General features: G+C 45.0%; 2 protein-coding genes across 2 annotated transcripts; one reads left to right on the top strand and one right to left on the bottom strand.

Annotated features, from left to right (window-relative positions):
• Positions 1 to 1,115: 1,115 nt before the first annotated feature.
• On the bottom strand, positions 1,116 to 16,464 carry LOC147622966 (uncharacterized). The gene is made up of 2 exons (XM_086822727.1): positions 15,404 to 16,464; positions 1,116 to 1,350 (listed from the first exon to the last, which is right to left on the bottom strand). The coding sequence occupies exon 1, from the start codon at positions 16,397 to 16,399 to the stop codon at positions 15,623 to 15,625; it is 777 nt and encodes a 258-aa protein (XP_086678853.1). The 5' UTR covers positions 16,400 to 16,464; the 3' UTR covers positions 1,116 to 1,350; positions 15,404 to 15,622.
• Positions 4,654 to 5,838, top strand: LOC147622967 (uncharacterized). Its single transcript, XM_086822639.1, has one exon. It carries the CDS (start codon positions 4,654 to 4,656, stop codon positions 5,836 to 5,838), a length of 1,185 nt encoding a protein of 394 aa, XP_086678765.1.
• Positions 16,465 to 17,660: the final 1,196 nt, after the last annotated feature.

Here is a 17,660-nt window from a genome sequence, read left to right as displayed (position 1 = left end):
TCTTATGAGCATACATGTGTCTCTTTATATCCATCTCTTTAGTATAGTCTTTCTAAACATGAAAGATGCCTCAAAAGAGATTTAGTATAATCTTTCACTAAACATGAAAGCTTAAGCATAAAGCTTAACATGAAAAGAATTAGCATAATCTTTCACTACACATGAAAGTTTAGCATGAAAAAACTTAGTATAAAATTTCTCTAAATACAAAAGCTTAAAGCATAATCTTTCTTTAAACATGAAAGCTTAACATAAAGCTTAACATGAAATCTTAAACACAGAACTTTCCTAAAAAGATTAGCATAATCTTTCTCTAAACATGAAAGCTTAGCATGAGAAGAATTAGTATAAACTTTCTCTAAACATGAAACCTTCAACATAACCTTACTTGTTGTAAAAATTAGCATAATATTTTTCTAAACATGAAAGCTTAACATAAAGCTCAATATGAAAGCTTAAACATAAAACTTGCTTAAAAATAATAGTATAATATTTCTCTACACATAGAAGCTTAAACATAAAACTTGCTTAAAAATAATAGTATAATATTTCTCTACACATAGAAGCTTAACATAAATCTCATCATGAAAAGAATTAGTATAAACTTTCTCTAAAACATAAAACTTAATTGAAAAGATTGGTGAAGTCTTTCTCTAAACATGAGATCTTAAATCATAAAAATTACTTAAACAGATAAGTGAAATATCTATTTGAACATGAAAGCTTAAAGCATAAAGCTTAATTGAAAAGATTACTAAAATCTTTCTCTAAACATGAAAGCTCAAAGCATAAAGCTTAATTGAAAAGATTAGTGAAATCTTTCTCTAAACATTGAAAGCTTAAAGTATACAGCTGAATTGAAAAGATTAGTGAAATCTTTACTGTTTTTGAAACTTGATCTTTTTAATAACTTCAAGTCTTTTGTTGAATTTCTTCCCTTATCTTCAATCCTATTTTGAAAACTTTTTCCTCCATGCAGTTTCACTTTCTCCTCTAAATAGATGAAGTTTTTAAGCACTTTAAGTTTTTTTTTAAGACTTTCTTAACAAATAAAAAAGACATATGAGAGAGATCAAAAACATCAACCATATGTATTGTAAATATTTGAGATTACATCAAAGTTGGAAACAAAGCAAAATAAGAATCATTAACCAATTACAAAAGATGTGATAAAATTAGGGGCCATTATTGTAGGTGAGGAAATTGGGTAACACGGCAATTCCAATCTTCCCAGGATGCGTCTTCAATGGGGTATCCCTTCCAATGCACTAAGATATCCCAGACCATCCTCTAATGCAATTTCCTTCCCTTTATTTTCAATGTTTGCTCTAGCTCCATCAAGAAATCCTCCTAGGTAACAAGGATAGTATCATCATTACCCAAAACATGGGAGGAATTTAAGACATATTGCTTTAGCAAGCTAACATGACAATCATTATGCACATGCAAATGTGAAGCTAAGGAGCTAAGGCTAGCTCATAGGCTTGTTCTCCCACTCTCTTGAGGATTTCAAATGCTCCGCAATATCTAAAGCCAAGCTTCTTGTACTTTGCTAACTTTAAGGAGCTTTTGTTTGGCTTAACCCTTTAATAGACCTTATCTCCCTTCTCAAATTCTTGGGGGGAGCGATGGAGATTGTTGTAATTCTTTTGTCTATCACTTGCTCTCTTAAGGTTGCTGTTAAGGGTGAAAAAGTATAAGTCACCCAACAGCCAGCAGAATAACTAATCAAGATCAAGAATCAGTTACAGTCGGGCAAGATGGGGATGGTGAGCCGAGGAGCTGGATATAAAAGGAAAGAGAATCGAAGAATGAAGGGGCGCAAGCCCTGTTGTGTGAGTGTGGTGGCCATGGTGCGCCACTGTAATTACTTGCTGAATTAGGCACTGATATCTTTATATAAGTTATCTGGTTGGTCTAGGTAAGTGTCTGTCTGGTCTCTGGACTGGTATAGCCAGGGAGCTATTACCAGAGTTGGCTAACTCAGAGCTCCTCAGTCCAGTTCAGTGACTGACGAAGCAAGTTCAACATTGGCGATCCTGTTGGGGAAAGGCTCAACAGAAGTCCCAACTATGGAAGACCAGCCAGACAACCATGCAGGCCCAAGCACGAGAATCAGGAGACTAACAAGAGGAACCAGGAAGAGGACGCTGGAAGAGACTGAGGAGGTGGTTAGACTTCAAGCAGGACATTCTCAGGAGCCCACAGACCTAATGGATTCAGATTCTGGAAATGAGCAGGCAGACCAGCTGAATCAACGGGACGGACAGGATCAAAGACTCTAGGACCAAGGAAGAAAGGTAACGAAGGACCTGAAGTTAAGGATGCCAGAATTCAAAGGTAAAAAAGGCCCTCTGGGAATGGTGGAAGATGTGCCTATCAGGATAGCAGGGGTTAAATTTGAAGCATCATTTTTTATCTTGGAAGTTGGCGACTCGTATGACATGCTGCTGGGAAGACCTTGGCTAAGAGCAGCAGGGGCAGTACATGACTGGGGCAAGGATGAGTTAACCATGAAACCGGGCACCAAGGAAGTGACCATATCAACTTCGACAACCAGGGTGCCTAAAGCTAGCAGACCAGGAGACATTTTTGTCGTAGAACCTGATGAGCTCTGGGAAAAATTAACTGCCAGCAACATTGTCCTAGTAGCAACCCTGGATTTAAACTGGTAGCTGCTGAACTGAAGCTGGCAGCTCAGCAGAAAATGTTCCCAGCTCACTTTCAAACTCAGGGAGAGGGCCTCGCCAAGTGACTATACAGGCTAACCAGGAGGTGACTGGGGACGAGGTGGAAGAAATACTGATAAGAGGAGATGAGAAAAGGACAGTGAGAGTGAACCGGCTACTTCCAGAGGTATTTAAAAAAGCACTCTCTGAACTGTTCCAGGAGTTTGAGGACGTATTTGCCTAGGATCATACTGAACTAAAAGGGATAGATCCCAGGGTGTGCCAGCACAAGATAGTACTAAAAGCGGATGCCAGACCAATAAGAATGCAAAGGTACAGAATGAACCCAAATTATGCTAAGAGGGTCAAAGAGGAATTGGATGCCTTGCTAAAGGCTGGGTTCATTGTTGAAGTTGAGAGTAGTGACTGGCTATTCCCCATAGTGGTGGTCCCAAAGAAAAACGGAAAGTTGAGAATTTGTGTGGATTTCAGGAAGCTTAATGAGCAAACCATCAAGGATCCTTTCCCGTTGCCATTTACTAACACCATGTTAGACCAGATTGCTGGGTTTGAAATGTACAGCTTTGCTGATGGTTACAGTGGGTATAATCAGATCAGTCTGGCACCTGGGGAGAGGGAAAAGACATCCTTTATCACTGAGTGGGGAGCGTTCATGTTTTTGCTTCAGGAAGGCTACTGGTGGGACTCAATGTTCCAGGAGTGGGTCAAAAGGTGTGATGTGTGCCAGAGAATGGGGAAGCCATTACAGAACGATATGGGACCACTACACAGTATACAACCCTTGGCTCCTTTCATGAAATGGGGAATTGATTTCATGGGGCCATTCAAAGACTCTGGGAAACATAAGTACATAATAGTTGCAACTAATTATGTGACGAAGTGGGTTGAGGCAAAAGCATTAACGGACAACACAGCCAGGAAGACAGCTGATTTCTTATACGAATATATCATCACCAGATATGGCTGTCCTCTGGAATTGGTCAGTGATCAAGGGACCCACTTCCTGAATGAAACGGTAGCTGCTTTGACTGAAGTGTTCCAGACCAAGCATCGCAAGGCAACGACTTATTATCCCAGATGCAACGGTCAGGCAGAAAGCACGAATAAAACACTGAAAAGGATACTAACTAAGATGGCGCAAACGAGCAAGGGGTCTTGGAACATGCATCTACATTCAGCGCTCTGGGCTTACAGGACAACCTTCAAGGTGACTACAAAGCAAACCCCCTTCAGATTGGCATTTGGGCAGGAAGCAATCGTCCCGTTTGAATTTACCATCCCTGCCCTGAGAACTTCAGTTCAATATCAAGTAGATCCTAATACCAATCTGAAGGAAAGATTACTGGAATTAGAAAAACTGGATGAGCAAAGGCAAAGAGCGCTATGGGAGCAGGAGATTGCTCAGAAGAGGATGAAAGCGTACCATGATCGCGGCCTGAAGAAAAGAGACTTCAAAGAGGGCGATTTGGTACTGTGGTACCCTGGCAAGCTAGATGGGAAAAGAAAAAATCTAACTACAGGCTGGACTGGACCCTATGAAATACTGAGAATGTATGAAAATGGTTCAGTCCAACTGAGAGACCTGAAGGGGTTGGAATTTCCTGAGCGGGTCAACCTAGGAAAAATCAGGAAATATTATGTAAGACATCAGGATCAGGAGATCCCTGAAACTCATCAGGAAGCACAAACTGATCACCCCAGAACAAAAGGATCAGGCCAGATGACAGCTGAACTGGAAACTGAGCAGAATGAACAAAAGAGGATCAGGCCACACCTGGCTCCTGGGGCTCCAAGGATTACCAGGCAAAAAACCAAACAACTTCAAAGGGAGGCTGACGTGGCAGAAATCCAGACCGTTAAAGGTAATCATGATAAAGCAAGGAATGTGAGGGCAGCCGGATTTAATAATAACGCCGCTTGTAGTATCATGAAAAGTTTCTGGTAGGATTTCTTGCACGCCTCGATGGCAATGCGCGATAGCGAAAACAAAGAGGTAAAACAAACGATAATCTTGCACACGCGCTTCGACATGGCCTTGATTCCTGAAGCTGTCAGAATCAAAGTCCCAGAGCTCGATGATGCAGACAAAGCTGAGTTTGAAGCAGCGGAACTCTACAGTCTGTACAGAGTCATGCAAAAACAGGTGGATCAGGAGATAGCTGCAGAAGCAGTTAGAAACTATGACAAGGACACGCATCAGACCTGCATCAAAGGGGTCACAATTCCAGTATCAAAGGAAAGTCTGAAGCAACACTTAGGGCTACCAGACCAGTTAGCAAGAAAGAGCTGGACACCAGAAATGGTTGTCCAGTATCTAGGCGAAACTGAAGAAGAGGTAGCAAAAAGGAAAAAGGGAGCCCAGGGAGTGCCCACCCAGAGCCTGAATGAACACCAGAGGCTGATGAAGTTTGTAGCTCAAGCAGTCTGCCTCAAAAAGGATGACAAGTATCTCTCAGAGCAGGTATCCATGGAGGCAGCGAGGGTTTTTGAGGGAGGCCAGTGCGACTGGGCCAGGATGCCGGAAAAGGCCATGACCACTCAGATGGCTGCAGTGAAAGAGAAAGGGCAAAAACTATATACCTGTGCACCCATCTGGCAAGAGCTGTACGAGCAAATGGCGAAGGGGAAGAAAAGACCCAGTGAAACGTTGAGTGTCAGGGATTCAAAAAAAGCCAGGATAGAAGGCCAACCATCAGGGCAGGAGACCAGCCAGGATGAGCCCAGCTCCTCCCAAACACCAAAGAAGGGGGCCCTGGCACTAATGCACAGCGTTAGGAAGGGGGCAGCCAGCCAGTCTCAGGGGTCAGCTGAAGATAAACTTAAAGGTCTACTGGGCACACTGGTGAAGCCTGCCTCAACCCCCAGGCAAATAATCAGTGCGATTCCAACACTTCAGGCACATGCTAGCTCAAGTGTTCTTCCTGAGCCTCAGGGCCCATCAGAAAACCAGCAACTAGCTAGCCAGAGCACCCTACCAACAACATCTGCTCAGACTGGCACACTGATGTTGGAAAAGGTTTGGGAAGAACAACAAAGAAGTTTGGAACTGCCATTAGCCACCATAAGGATGAAGGCCCGGTGGGTTTGCCATTCCCAACTATGCCAGTACTATCTATCCGGGACGAGGCAAGACCTCAGTATCAACTGAAGGAAAACCTGAGGGCAACAATGATAGCCATAAACACAATGGCTCTTCAGGTGAAGCATGAAAAAGCCAGTCTGGATATGGATGTTCAATGGCTGGCAAAAAAACTTCTGAAGGCAAGAATAGAAGTGAATCGACCTGCTTATGGCTTCTGGCTAGCCACTGCTTACTGGTGCACTCAACTGGCTAGGGTCAGAGTTAGAAGCAATCCTTATGTGGTGGAGGACACCAAGGATGGAAAACGCCGACACCAACGACTGCACCTGTTCGAGAAAATGAGGGCACCAGAGATCTGCAAAATTCAGAATCCCAATGACAGAGCAGTGGAACAAGCTGAGGACGAAGAAAGGGAGAGGGGAGAGCCGTATGATCAGCAGGTGATTCAGGGGCTCCACCCAGACCATGAGCAGAACTTAATGAAAATCATATCTCAGTCCAGAGCCAACCGGGGGAGAAGAAATTGACAGTCAGCTCAGTTCAAGAAAAGGGAGAAGAGTGTTCAGGGTGAAAAAGTATAAGTCGCCCAACGGCCAGCAGAATAACTAATCAAGATCAAGAATCAGTTACAGTCGGGCAAGATGGGGATGGTGAGCCGAGGAGCTGGATATAAAAGAATGAAGGGGCGGAAGCCCTGTTGCGCAAGAAAGCAAGTGTAATCCCATGTGTGTAGTGGGGGTGTGTGAGTGTGGTGGCCATGGTGCGCCACTGTAATTACCTGTGCTGAATTAGGCACTGATATCTTTATATAAGTTATCTAGTTGGTCTGGGTAAGTGTCTGTCTGGTCTCTGGACTGGTATAGCCAGGGAGCTATTACCACAGTTGGCTAACTCAGAGCTCCTCAATCCAGTTCAGTGTGACTGACGAAGCAAGTTCAACATTGGCGATCCTCCTGGGGAAACGATCAGCATTCAGGACGACCTTCCTGATGTTGCCCTGTTCAGACTGGAGCTGGATACAGATGGCTCGGAGATCGCGGAATATTTACGCACTGATGAGCTACCAGCAGCTGAATGGCCCATGAGAAGAAACAGGGCACTGATTAATAAGGGCCAGGAACTACACCTGGGCAGCTGGTGCATTGTACAAGCTGGGGAAGGATGGGATACTGAGACGGTGTGTCTCATCCAGTGAGAGAGGAGTGCTACTGGAAGGAGCCCATAAGGATGAGGCTGGGGGCCATATGTCAGGGGAAGTCACGGCCAGGAAGTTGCTTCAGGCAGGCTACTGGTGGGACTCAATGTTCAAGGATTCCCAAGAGTGGGTCAAAAGGTGTGATGTGTGCCAGAGAACGGGGAAGCCATTACTGAACGATATGGGACCATTACACAGTATACAACCCATGGCTCCTTTCATGAAATGGGGAATTGATTTCATGGGGCCATTCAAAAACTCTGGGAAACATAAGTACATAATAGCTGCAACTGATTATGTGACAAAGTGGGTTGAGGCAAAAGCATTAACGGACAACACAGCCAGGAAGACAGCTGATTTCTTATACGAATATATCATCACCAGATATGGCTCCTTTCATGAAATGGGGAATTGATTTCATGGGGCCATTCAAAAACTCTGGGAAACATAAGTACATAATAGCTGCAACTGATTATGTGACGAAGTGGGTTGAGGCAAAAGCATTAACGGACAACACAGCCAGGAAGACAGCTGATTTCTTATACGAATATATCATCACCAGATATGGCTGTCCTCTGGAATTGGTCAGTGATCAAGGGACCCACTTCCTGAATGAAACGGTAGCTGCTTTGACTGAAGTGTTCCAGACCAAGCATCGCAAGGCAACGACTTATTATCCCAGATGCAACGGTCAGGCAGAAAGCATGAATAAACCACTGAAAAGGATACTACTGAGCGGGTCAACATAGGAAAAATCAGGAAATATCATGTAAGACATCAGGATCAGGAGATCCCTGAAACTCATCAGGAAGCTCACCCCAGAACAAAAGGATCAGGCCAGATGATAGCTGAACTGGAAACTAAGCACAATGAACAAAAGAGGATCAGGCCACACCTGGCTACCAAAGAAGGGGGCCCTGGCACTAATGCACAGCGTTAGGAAGGGGGCAGCCAGCCAGTCTCAGGGGTCAGCTGAAGATAAACTTAAAGGTCTACTGGGCACATTGGTGAAGCCTGCCTCAACCCCCATGCAAATAATCAGCGCGATTCCAACACTTCAGGCACATGCTAGCTCAAGTGTTCTTCCTGAGCCTCAGGGCCCATCAGAAAACCAGCAAACCAGCTAGCCAGAGCACCCTACCAACAACATCTGCTCAGACTGGCACACTGATGTTGGAGAAGGTTTGGGAAGAACAACAAAGAAGTTTGGAACTGCCATTAGCCACCATAAGGATGAAGGCCTTAGAACCATCAGTAGGCTTGCCATTCCGAACTTTGCCAGTACTATCTATCCGGGACAAGGCAAGACCTTAGTATCAACTGGAGGCCAACCTGAGGGTAACAATGATAGCCATAAACACAATGGCTCTTCAGGTGAAGCATGAAAAAGCCAGTCTGGATATGGATGTTCAATGGCTGGCAGAAAAACTTCTGAAGGCAAGAATAGAAGTGAAACGACCTGCTTATGGCTCCTGGCTAGCCATTGCTTACTGGTGCACTCAACTGGCTAGGGTTAGAGTCAGGAGCAATCCTTATGTGGTGGAGGACACCAAGGATGGGAAACACCGACGCCAACAACTGCACCTGTTCGAGAAAATGAGGGCACCAGAGATCTGCAAAATTCAGAAGCCCAGTGATGACAGTGCAGTGGAGCAAGCTGAGGACGAAGAAAGGGAGCCGTATGATCAACTAATTCAAGGGCTCCACCCAGACCATGAGCAGAACTTAATGAAAATCATATCTCAGTCCAGAGCCAACCGGGGAGAAGAAATTGACAGTCAGCTCAGTTCAAGAAAAGGGAGAAGAGTGTTAAGGGTGAAAAAGTATAAGTCACCCAACGGCCAGCAGAATAACTAATCAAGATCAAGAATCAGTTACAGTCGGGCAAGATGGGGATGGTGAGCCGAGGAGCTGGATATAAAAGGAAAGAGAATCGAGGAATGAAGGGGCGGAAGCCCTATTGCGCAAGAAAGCAAGTGTAATCCCATGTGTGTAGTGGGGGTGTGTGAGTGTGGTGGCCATGGTGCGCCACTGTAATTACTTGCTGAATTAGGCACTGATATCTTTATATAAGTTATCTGGTTGGTCTGGGTAAGTGTCTGTCTGGTCTCTAGACTGGTATAGCCAGTGAGCTATCACCAGAGTTGGCTAACTCAAAGCTCCTCAGTCCAGTTCAGTGAAATGACTGACGAAGCAAGTTCAACATTGGCGATCCTACTGGGGAAACGATCAGCATTCAGGACGACCTTCCTGATACTGCCCTGTAGAAAAAGGCCACTGATTATAAGGGCCAGGAACTACACCTGGGCAGCTGGTGCGTTGTACAAGGTGGGGAAGGATGGGATACTGAGACGGTGTGTCTCATCCAGTGAGAGAGGAGTGCTACTGGAAGGAGCCCATGAGGATGAGGCTGGGGGCCATATGTCAGGGGAAGTCACGGCCAAGAAGTTGCTTCAGGCAGGCTACTGGTTGGACTCAATGTTCAAGGATTCCCAGGAGTGGGTCAAAAGGTGTGATGTGTGCCAGAGAATGGGGAAGCCATTACTGAACGATATGGGACCATTACACAGTATACAACCCTTGGCTCCTTTCATGAAATGGGGAATTGATTTCATGGGGCCATTCAAAAACTCTGGGAAACATAAGTACATAATAGCTGCAACTGATTATGTGACGAAGTGGGTTGAGGCAAAAGCATTAACGGACAACACAGCCAGGAAGACAGCTGATTTCTTATAAGAATATATCATCACCAGATATGGCTGTCCTCTGGAATTGGTCAGTGATCAAGGGACCCACTTCCTGAATGAAACGGTAGCTGCTTTGACTCAAGTGTTCCAGACCAAGCATCGCAAGGCAACGACTTATTATCCCAGATGCAACGGTCAGGTAGAAAGCACGAATAAAACACTGAAAAGGATACTACTGAGCGGGTCAACATAGGAAAAATCAGGAAATATCATGTAAGACATCAGGATCAGGAGATCCCTGAAACTCATCAGGAATCACAAACTGATCACCCCAGAACAAAAGGATCAAGCCAGATGACCGCTGAACTGGAAACTGAGCAGAATGAACAAAAGAGGATCAGGCCACACCTGGCTCCTGGGTCTCCAAGGATTACGAGGCAAAAAACCAAACAACTTCAAAGGGAGGCTTACGTGGCAGAAATCCAGACCGTTAAAGGTAATCATGATAAAGCAAGGAATGTGAGGGCGGCCGGATTTAACAATAACACCGCTTGTAGTATCATGAAAATAAGTATAGTGCTTTTAATGCTATTTCTGGTAGGATTTCTTGCACGCACCTCGATGGCAATGCGCGATAGCGAAAACAAAGAGGTAAAACAAACGAATAATGATTCGTCACATCATAATCTTGCACACGCGCTTTTGCTCTATCCTTGCTCGTCTTCTGCTTCTGCGAACCCGCAAACACAAAACCATAGAAGCCATCTCTTTGCTGTCTCTTGCTGCGACATGGCTTTGATTCCTAAAGCTGTCAAAATCAAAGTCCCAAAGCTCGATGATGCAGACAAAGCTGAGTTTGAAGCAGCGGAACTCTACAGTCTGTACAGAGTCATGCAAAAACAGGTGGATGAGGAGATAGCAGCAGAAGCAGTTAGAAACTATGACAAGGACACACATCAGACCTGCATCAAAGGGGTCACAATTCCAGTATCAAAGGAAACTCTGAAGCAACACTTAGGGCTACCAGACAAGTTAGCAGGGAAGAGCTGGACACCACAAATGGTTGTCCAGTATCTAGGTGAAACTGAAGAAGAGGTAGCTAAAAGGAAAAAGCCCAGAGCCTGAACGAACACCAGAGGCTGATGAAGTTTGTAGCTCAAGCAGTCTGCCTCAAAAAGGATGACAAGTATCTCTCAGAGCAGGTATCCATGGAGGTAGCGAGGGTTTTTGAGGGAGGCCAGTGCGACTGGGTCAGGATGCTGGAAAAGGCCATGACCACTCAGATGGCTGCAGTAAAAGAGAAAGGGCAAAAACTATATACCTGTTCACCCATCTGGCAAGAGCTGTACGAGCAAATGGCGAAGGGGTAAGAAGGCCCAGCGAAACGTTGAGTGTCAGGGATTCAAAAAAAGCCAGGATAGAAGGCCAACCATCAGGGCAGGAGACCAGCCAGGAAGAGCCCAGCTCCTCCCAGACACCAAAGAAGGGGGCCCTGGCACTAATGCACAGCGTTAGGAAGGGGGCAGCCAGCCAGTCTCAGGGGTCAGCTGAAGATAAACTTAAAGGTCTACTGGGCACACTGGTGAAGCCTGCCTCAACCCCCAGGCAAATAATCAGCGCGATTCCAACACTTCAGGCACATGCTAGCTCAAGTGTTCTTCCTGAGCCTCAGGGCCCATCAGAAAACCAGCAACCAGCTAGCCAGAGCACCCTACCAACAACATCTGCTCAGACTGGCACACTGATGTTGGAGAAGGTTTGGGAAGAACAACAAAGAAGTTTGGAACTGCCATTAGCCACCATAAGGATGAAGGCCTTAGAACCATCGGTACGCTTGCCATTCCCAACTATGCCAGTACTATCTATCCGGGACAAGGCAAGACCTCAGTATCAACTGGAGGCCAACCTGAGGGCAACCTGAGGCCAACCTGAGGCCAACCTGAGGGCAACAATGATAGCCATAAACACAATGGCTCTTTAGGTGAAGCATGAAAAAGCCAGTCTGGATATGGATGTTCAATGGCTGGCAGAAAAACTTCTGAAGGCAAGAATAGAAGTGAATCGACCTGCTTATGGCTCCTGGCTGGTGCACTCAACTGGCTAGGGTCAGAGTCAGAAGCAATCCTTATGTGGTGGAGGACACCAAGGATGGGAAACGCCAACGCCAACGACTGCACCTGTTCGAGAAAATGAGGGCACCAGAGATCTGCAAAATTCAGAAGCCCAGTGACAGTGCAGTGGAGCAAGCTGAGGACGAAGAAAGGGAGAGGGGAGAGCCGTATGATCAGCAGGTGATTCAGGGGCTCCACCCAGACCATGAGCAGAACTTAATGAAAATCATATCTCAGTCCAGAGCCAACCGGGGGAGAAGGAATTGACAGTCAGCTCAGTTCAAGAAAAGGGAGAAGAGTGTTAAGGCTGAAAAAGTATGTCGCCCAACGGCCAGCACAATAACTAATCAAGATCAAGAATCAGTTATAGTCGGGCAAGATGGGGATGGTGAGCCGAGGAGCTGGATATAAAAGGAAAGAGAATCAAAGAATGAAGGGGCGGAAGCCCTGTTGCACAAGAAAGCAAGTGTAATCCCATGTGTGTAGTGGGGGTGTGTGAGTGTGGTGGCCATGGTGCGCCACTGTAATTACTTGCTGAATTAGGCACTGATATCTTTATATAAGTTATCTGGTTGGTCTGGGTAAGTGTCTGTCTGGTCTGTGGACTGGTATAGCCAGGAAGCTATTACCAGAGTTGGCTAACTTAGAGCTCCTCAGTCCAGTTCAGTGATTGACGAAGCAAGTTCAACATTGGCGATCCTGTTGGGGAAAGGCTCAACAGGAGTCCCAACTATGGAAGACCAGCCAGACAACCATGCACGCCCAAGCACGGGAATTAGGAGACTAACAAGAGGAACCACGAAGAGGACGCTGGAAGAGACTGAGGAGGTGGTTAGACTTCAAGCAGGACATTCCCAGGAGCCCGCAGACCTAATGGATTCAGATTCTGGAAATGAGCAGGCAGACCAGCTGAATCAACGGGACGGACAGGATCAAAGACTCCAGGACCAAGGAAGAAAGGTAACGAAGGACCTGAAGTTAAGGATGCCAGAATTCAAAGGTAGAAAAGGTAGAGATCCTCAGGTCCATGTCCAGGCTTTTGAAAGCTGGGCAGTGGTCAGGGAATTGCCTAGAGCCGACTGGAAGGTCTGTTTTCCTCAGACGTTGCGGGGAGCAGCACAAAAATGGTACTTCAATTACCCTCCAGCAAAGCTACCAACTTACAAGCAAATGTCGAAAGCCTTGATACGAAGGTTTAAAGATGAGAAATCAGACGAAGAGCTGCTCAGTCAGCTAGGAAAAATCAAGCAGAAGAAGGCCAGCGTGCGACGGTTTGTGGAAGAGATTAAAGATCTGGCCAGACAATTGTCATCACCACCAGGAAACAAGTGTCTGAGGGCCTGGTTTATTAATGGCACATCACTAAAAGGAGTGGCCAAATCAGAAATTACGAACCCCACCAAGACCTTTGAAGAACTGGTAGAGAGAGAGCAATGCAGATGGAACGGAAGGGAACCAAACATCAGAGGGTAGAAAGTTCCAGTTCTTCAAGTTCTTCGTCAGATAGCAGCTCAAAGGAGGAGCCAGTAGAGAAAACCAGAGACTAGCAACATGAGTTGAAGATGATCAAGAAGAAAATCGGGGAGTTATCAGGTGTCAGAGCAATGATGCCGGAAAAAGGGGAAAAATGGTGCATTCACTAAAGGGAAAGTGATCATTCCACTAGTGAATGCATCAAATGCGACTACTCTGAACGAAGAGGGCATGCTTGGGAAGAGTGCCCTAGCAGACTGTCGGCTCCAGCTGTTAGAATTGCGGCACCAATGAGTCAGGAGTCTGCTGAACCACCTGTGGGACAGACCTCAAGTCAACCGCAGAGGTATTACAGGCCTCAGTACACAAACAATTACCTGAGAGCTCCACCAAGGAAGCTGATCTGCTGGAGGTGCCATAAGGGGCCATTTTGCCAGAGACTGTCCAGAGGTACTGGCTCATCAGCCAAATTCAAATCTTAACCTAGTGCAGCCAGAGGTGGCAGCAGTTACACGAGCACAACTTAGGGAATTGCCCAAGTCACCTCAGTGCACTCAGATCAACCCAGTAGAGAGGTGGCAAAAACTGAAGCAGGAAGCAGCTCAAATCACCAAGGACTTGAAGAAGAAAAGACCACTACTAATGGAGCCCCAGGAGGCTCAGGTCCAGGAAATTTCAAAAAAAAGGGAACCAAAACGCAAAAATCTGGTGTGGGTCAGGAAGCCAGTCCTGACGAAGGGAAAAGACAGTGTGGAATCAGAAGAGTCAAAAGATGAGCACTCGGAGGATCAGCAGGAGGACGAAAATTCTGAATCTGGAAAAGTCAGCTTTGGGAAACATTGGCTGATCGAGTGAACAAACTCTCGCTGGAACTGTCCAAGTTGGTTCAGGTAGTACCAGCAGTGGAAGAACTATTGGAACAGGAAGGCCTGAAGATGGCCTATGAACGCAATAAGACAGGCATCAGAGATGACCAGGCCCCAGTGGTAGTGGTGGAATGCAAGATCAGAAAACACTGGAAGCTAGTGGAGAAAGCAACTCTCGATGGGGGAGCTGGTGTCAATATAATGTCTGAAAAGGTCAGGAAGCACCTGGGGCTGCAAAGCAAACCTGCACCTTTCAAGTTGAGAATGGCCAACCAGACCATATCTGAACCTCTGGGAATGGTGGAAGATGTGCCTATCAGGATAGCAGGGGTTAAATTTGAAGCATCATTTTTTATCTTGGAAGTTGACGACTCATATGACATGCTGCTGGGAAGACCTTGGCTAAGAGCAGCAGGGGCAGTACATGACTGGGGCAAGGATGAGTTAACCATGAAACCGGGCACCAAGGAAGTGACCATATCAACTTCGACAACCAGGGTGCCTAAAGCTAGCAGACCAGGAGACATTTTTGTCGTAGAACCTGATGAGCTCTGGGAAAAATTAACTGCCAGCAACATTGTCCCAGTAGCAACCCTGGATTTAAACTGGTAGCTGCTGAACTGAAGCTGGCAGCTCAGCAGAAAATGTTCCCAGCTCACTTTCAAACTCAGGGAGAGGGCCTCGGACAAGTGACTATACATGCTAACCAGGAAGTGACTGGGGACGAGGTGGAAGAAATACTGATAAGAGGAGATGAGAAAAGGACAGTGAGAGTGAACCGGCTACTTCCAGAGGTATTTAAAAAAGCACTCTCTGAACTGTTCCAGGAGTTTGAGGATGTATTTGCCTGGGATCGTACTGAACTAAAAGGGATAGATCCCAGGGTGTGTTACCCTTTATTTGTACTTTGCCTCAGCCCCTCGATGGATAGATCACAATGGTAGCTGATATGAAACTCCCTCAATCTCAAATACAGTGCTCTATTTACCACTGTCCAGTCCTTTTGTTGCCCAAATGAACCCCCCTCAGTCCCCTCCAGATGGTTCCTATCAGCCCTTCCTTAGAACTTGCTATCAGACCTTAAACTTGGATAAAAACAAAGCGAAGGGTCCCTTGTTTGGTGGCTAAAAATGGCAGGTTCAAATGTGAGGCTTCCTAGGTATAATTACCTACATATGCTACAATACTCCAGAACTTTGCAATCACAATGAGATCATCGGCACAAAAAACACAAATATACCAATAGTCGTAACAAAACACAAAGAAAGCATAGACACGCAAGTAATCAGTACCAACCAGGAATTCGAGTCTCATGATTTTGCCCTTCATGTGTATGTCAAACAATCTACGCCCAAATCCACTTCTAGTCCACAAGAAAGCATCTTAGTGGCACTTTCCATCACATTTCTTGTCTAATTGATATGAATTGATGCTTGCTTACATAACGCTGTATCTACAGTATTCAGCCATGATCATGTACAAGACCTAAACTCCTTCAAAAGCCCAAGGGTAAGATTACATTCCTTCGAGGACCCAACCTTTGACTTTTGCGATGGTGTGAACCATGTCATGGATCCACAATGCAGGTGTGTGTCCAGAAACCTGGAGGCGATCTTCCTTTGTCAAATCCAAGACATGTTGTAGCTTCTTTGGGGTCCAAGTAACATGCACCTGCTCATTGGCCTGTACATAACCGCTTACCAATTCCAAGAACTCCTGCCCGGGAAGATGGGATGATGTCTCAATAGCAACCCTGGCACTATCCAAAAGCTTCTTTGCTCCATCGTCTGTGTCTACCCTTTTCACCAACTGCTTCAAATCTGAAAGCAGATCGTGATGTGAGACCTTATGCGCATAGGGCAACTCCTTTGCCTTGACTCCTTCATCGTACTTCTGGTTGATCGCTTCAGTCATCCTTTGAAGTGCTTCTTTGCCAAAGGATGTTCTGCTCCACTCTGAAATCAAGCTTCTGAGTGTTATGCCCGTTACCAGATTTCTCTTCACGTCATCCTCAAAAATCAGGTCCTTCTTTCTTTCTTTCTTCACTGCTGCCTCCACTGCATCGTTAATAGCAGCCTTGATCAATGTGTGAAGATCTGTCCCTGCATCAACCGGCTGCATTGTTACTGACTTCGTGATGCCAACTTGATACGGCCTCAATTCACGCCGCTTCTTGGCAACGGGAGAGACGCGATGACATCGGCCTTCTGTTGCAAAGAATTTCTGAGGAGAACCATGAGAAACGACCTCCATGAGTGCTATCCCCTTACGCTTGGCTTGAGGACTCTCCATCAGAGATCGAGAACGCTGTGAACTCACTCAGAGATCGAGAACGCTGTGAACACGCACACTTTGGCGATAGGTTAAAAAGGAAACAATGGGAGTTGGAAAATAAACAAAGAGCCTTAATCCTGGGCTTTGGCGATAGGTTAAAAAGGAAACGATGGGAGTTGGAAAATAAACAAAGAGCCTTAATCCTGGAGTTCGCGAGTGCATAATGTTTGTTTTTTCTTGTTTTTTTTTAAAGCAATCCAAATATTACAAGCAGAGAGAGAGAGAGAGAGAGTGTGTTGTATGTATTGTATGAGCACAAACGTGTGGGTGTGTGTGAGAGAGAGAGAGAGAGAGAGAGAGTTCTATATATTGAGCATAGACGATGATCTGTTACGCCTTCTGCTTTGCTGCCTATTTCGCCTCCGGCTTTGCTGCCAACAACATCTAGAATCTGGATACCCCTATGCCCTATGTGCACACTTGATTCTTGACTTGGATATGGTTGGTGTAGATGGGGGCCATTTGCGAGCTTCTACTTTCATGCTTTTACTACTAGATTGCCAATTTTCGTGCTTTGAAGCATGTATACATTATAAACTTACATTTTAACATAGTATACATTATAAGCTTATGTTTTAACATAGTATATGTTATAAGCCATATTAATATAACTTATAAGTTATGAGCTATATAAGTTAAAAGTTGTTAGAACAAAGGTTACTATTATATAGGCTATATGTTATAAGATCTTTTTTCAACAAAATATACGTTATAAGATATAGTTAATATAACTTATAAGTTATAAGCTATTAGAAGAAAGGTTATTAGTATATAGGTTATATATTATAAGTGTAAGTAATAAAACTTATAACTTAATTTAAGCAATATCTTAAGTTATATTATCAATTATATAGATTAAATTTTAATTAAGTTATGTAGTACAGTCTCTTACAAATGATGCAAACAATGCACCTTGTTGAGAAGCCCATGTTGCTCTCCCTTATGTTTTCAAAAAACAAGGTGAGGGCTCACAATGGCCTGCCTCTGCATTACAAATATGGGACCTCATTTATGAAGGTACTCTCATTTAACTTAGTATTTTGGGTCACTACAGCACAATATGAACTACTTTGTTTGATTAGAAGGCATCTATTGACATTGTATGATATGTGAAGGTCTTTAAGCAAGACTTCTTTCAAGCTTCACCCAAGTCCTTCCTCGAAAATCAAAAGAAGAAAGAATGTATCAAGGAATCCTAAATCTTCCTCCAAATCAATAT

Source organism: Cibotium barometz, chromosome 28, assembly GCF_041138505.1.
Source record: "Cibotium barometz isolate CiBa-2024 chromosome 28, ASM4113850v1, whole genome shotgun sequence".
NCBI classification, from domain to species: domain Eukaryota; kingdom Viridiplantae; phylum Streptophyta; class Polypodiopsida; order Cyatheales; family Cibotiaceae; genus Cibotium; species Cibotium barometz.
Note: the sequence above shows the minus strand (reverse complement) of the source record. Positions and strands in the feature narration are given on the sequence as shown.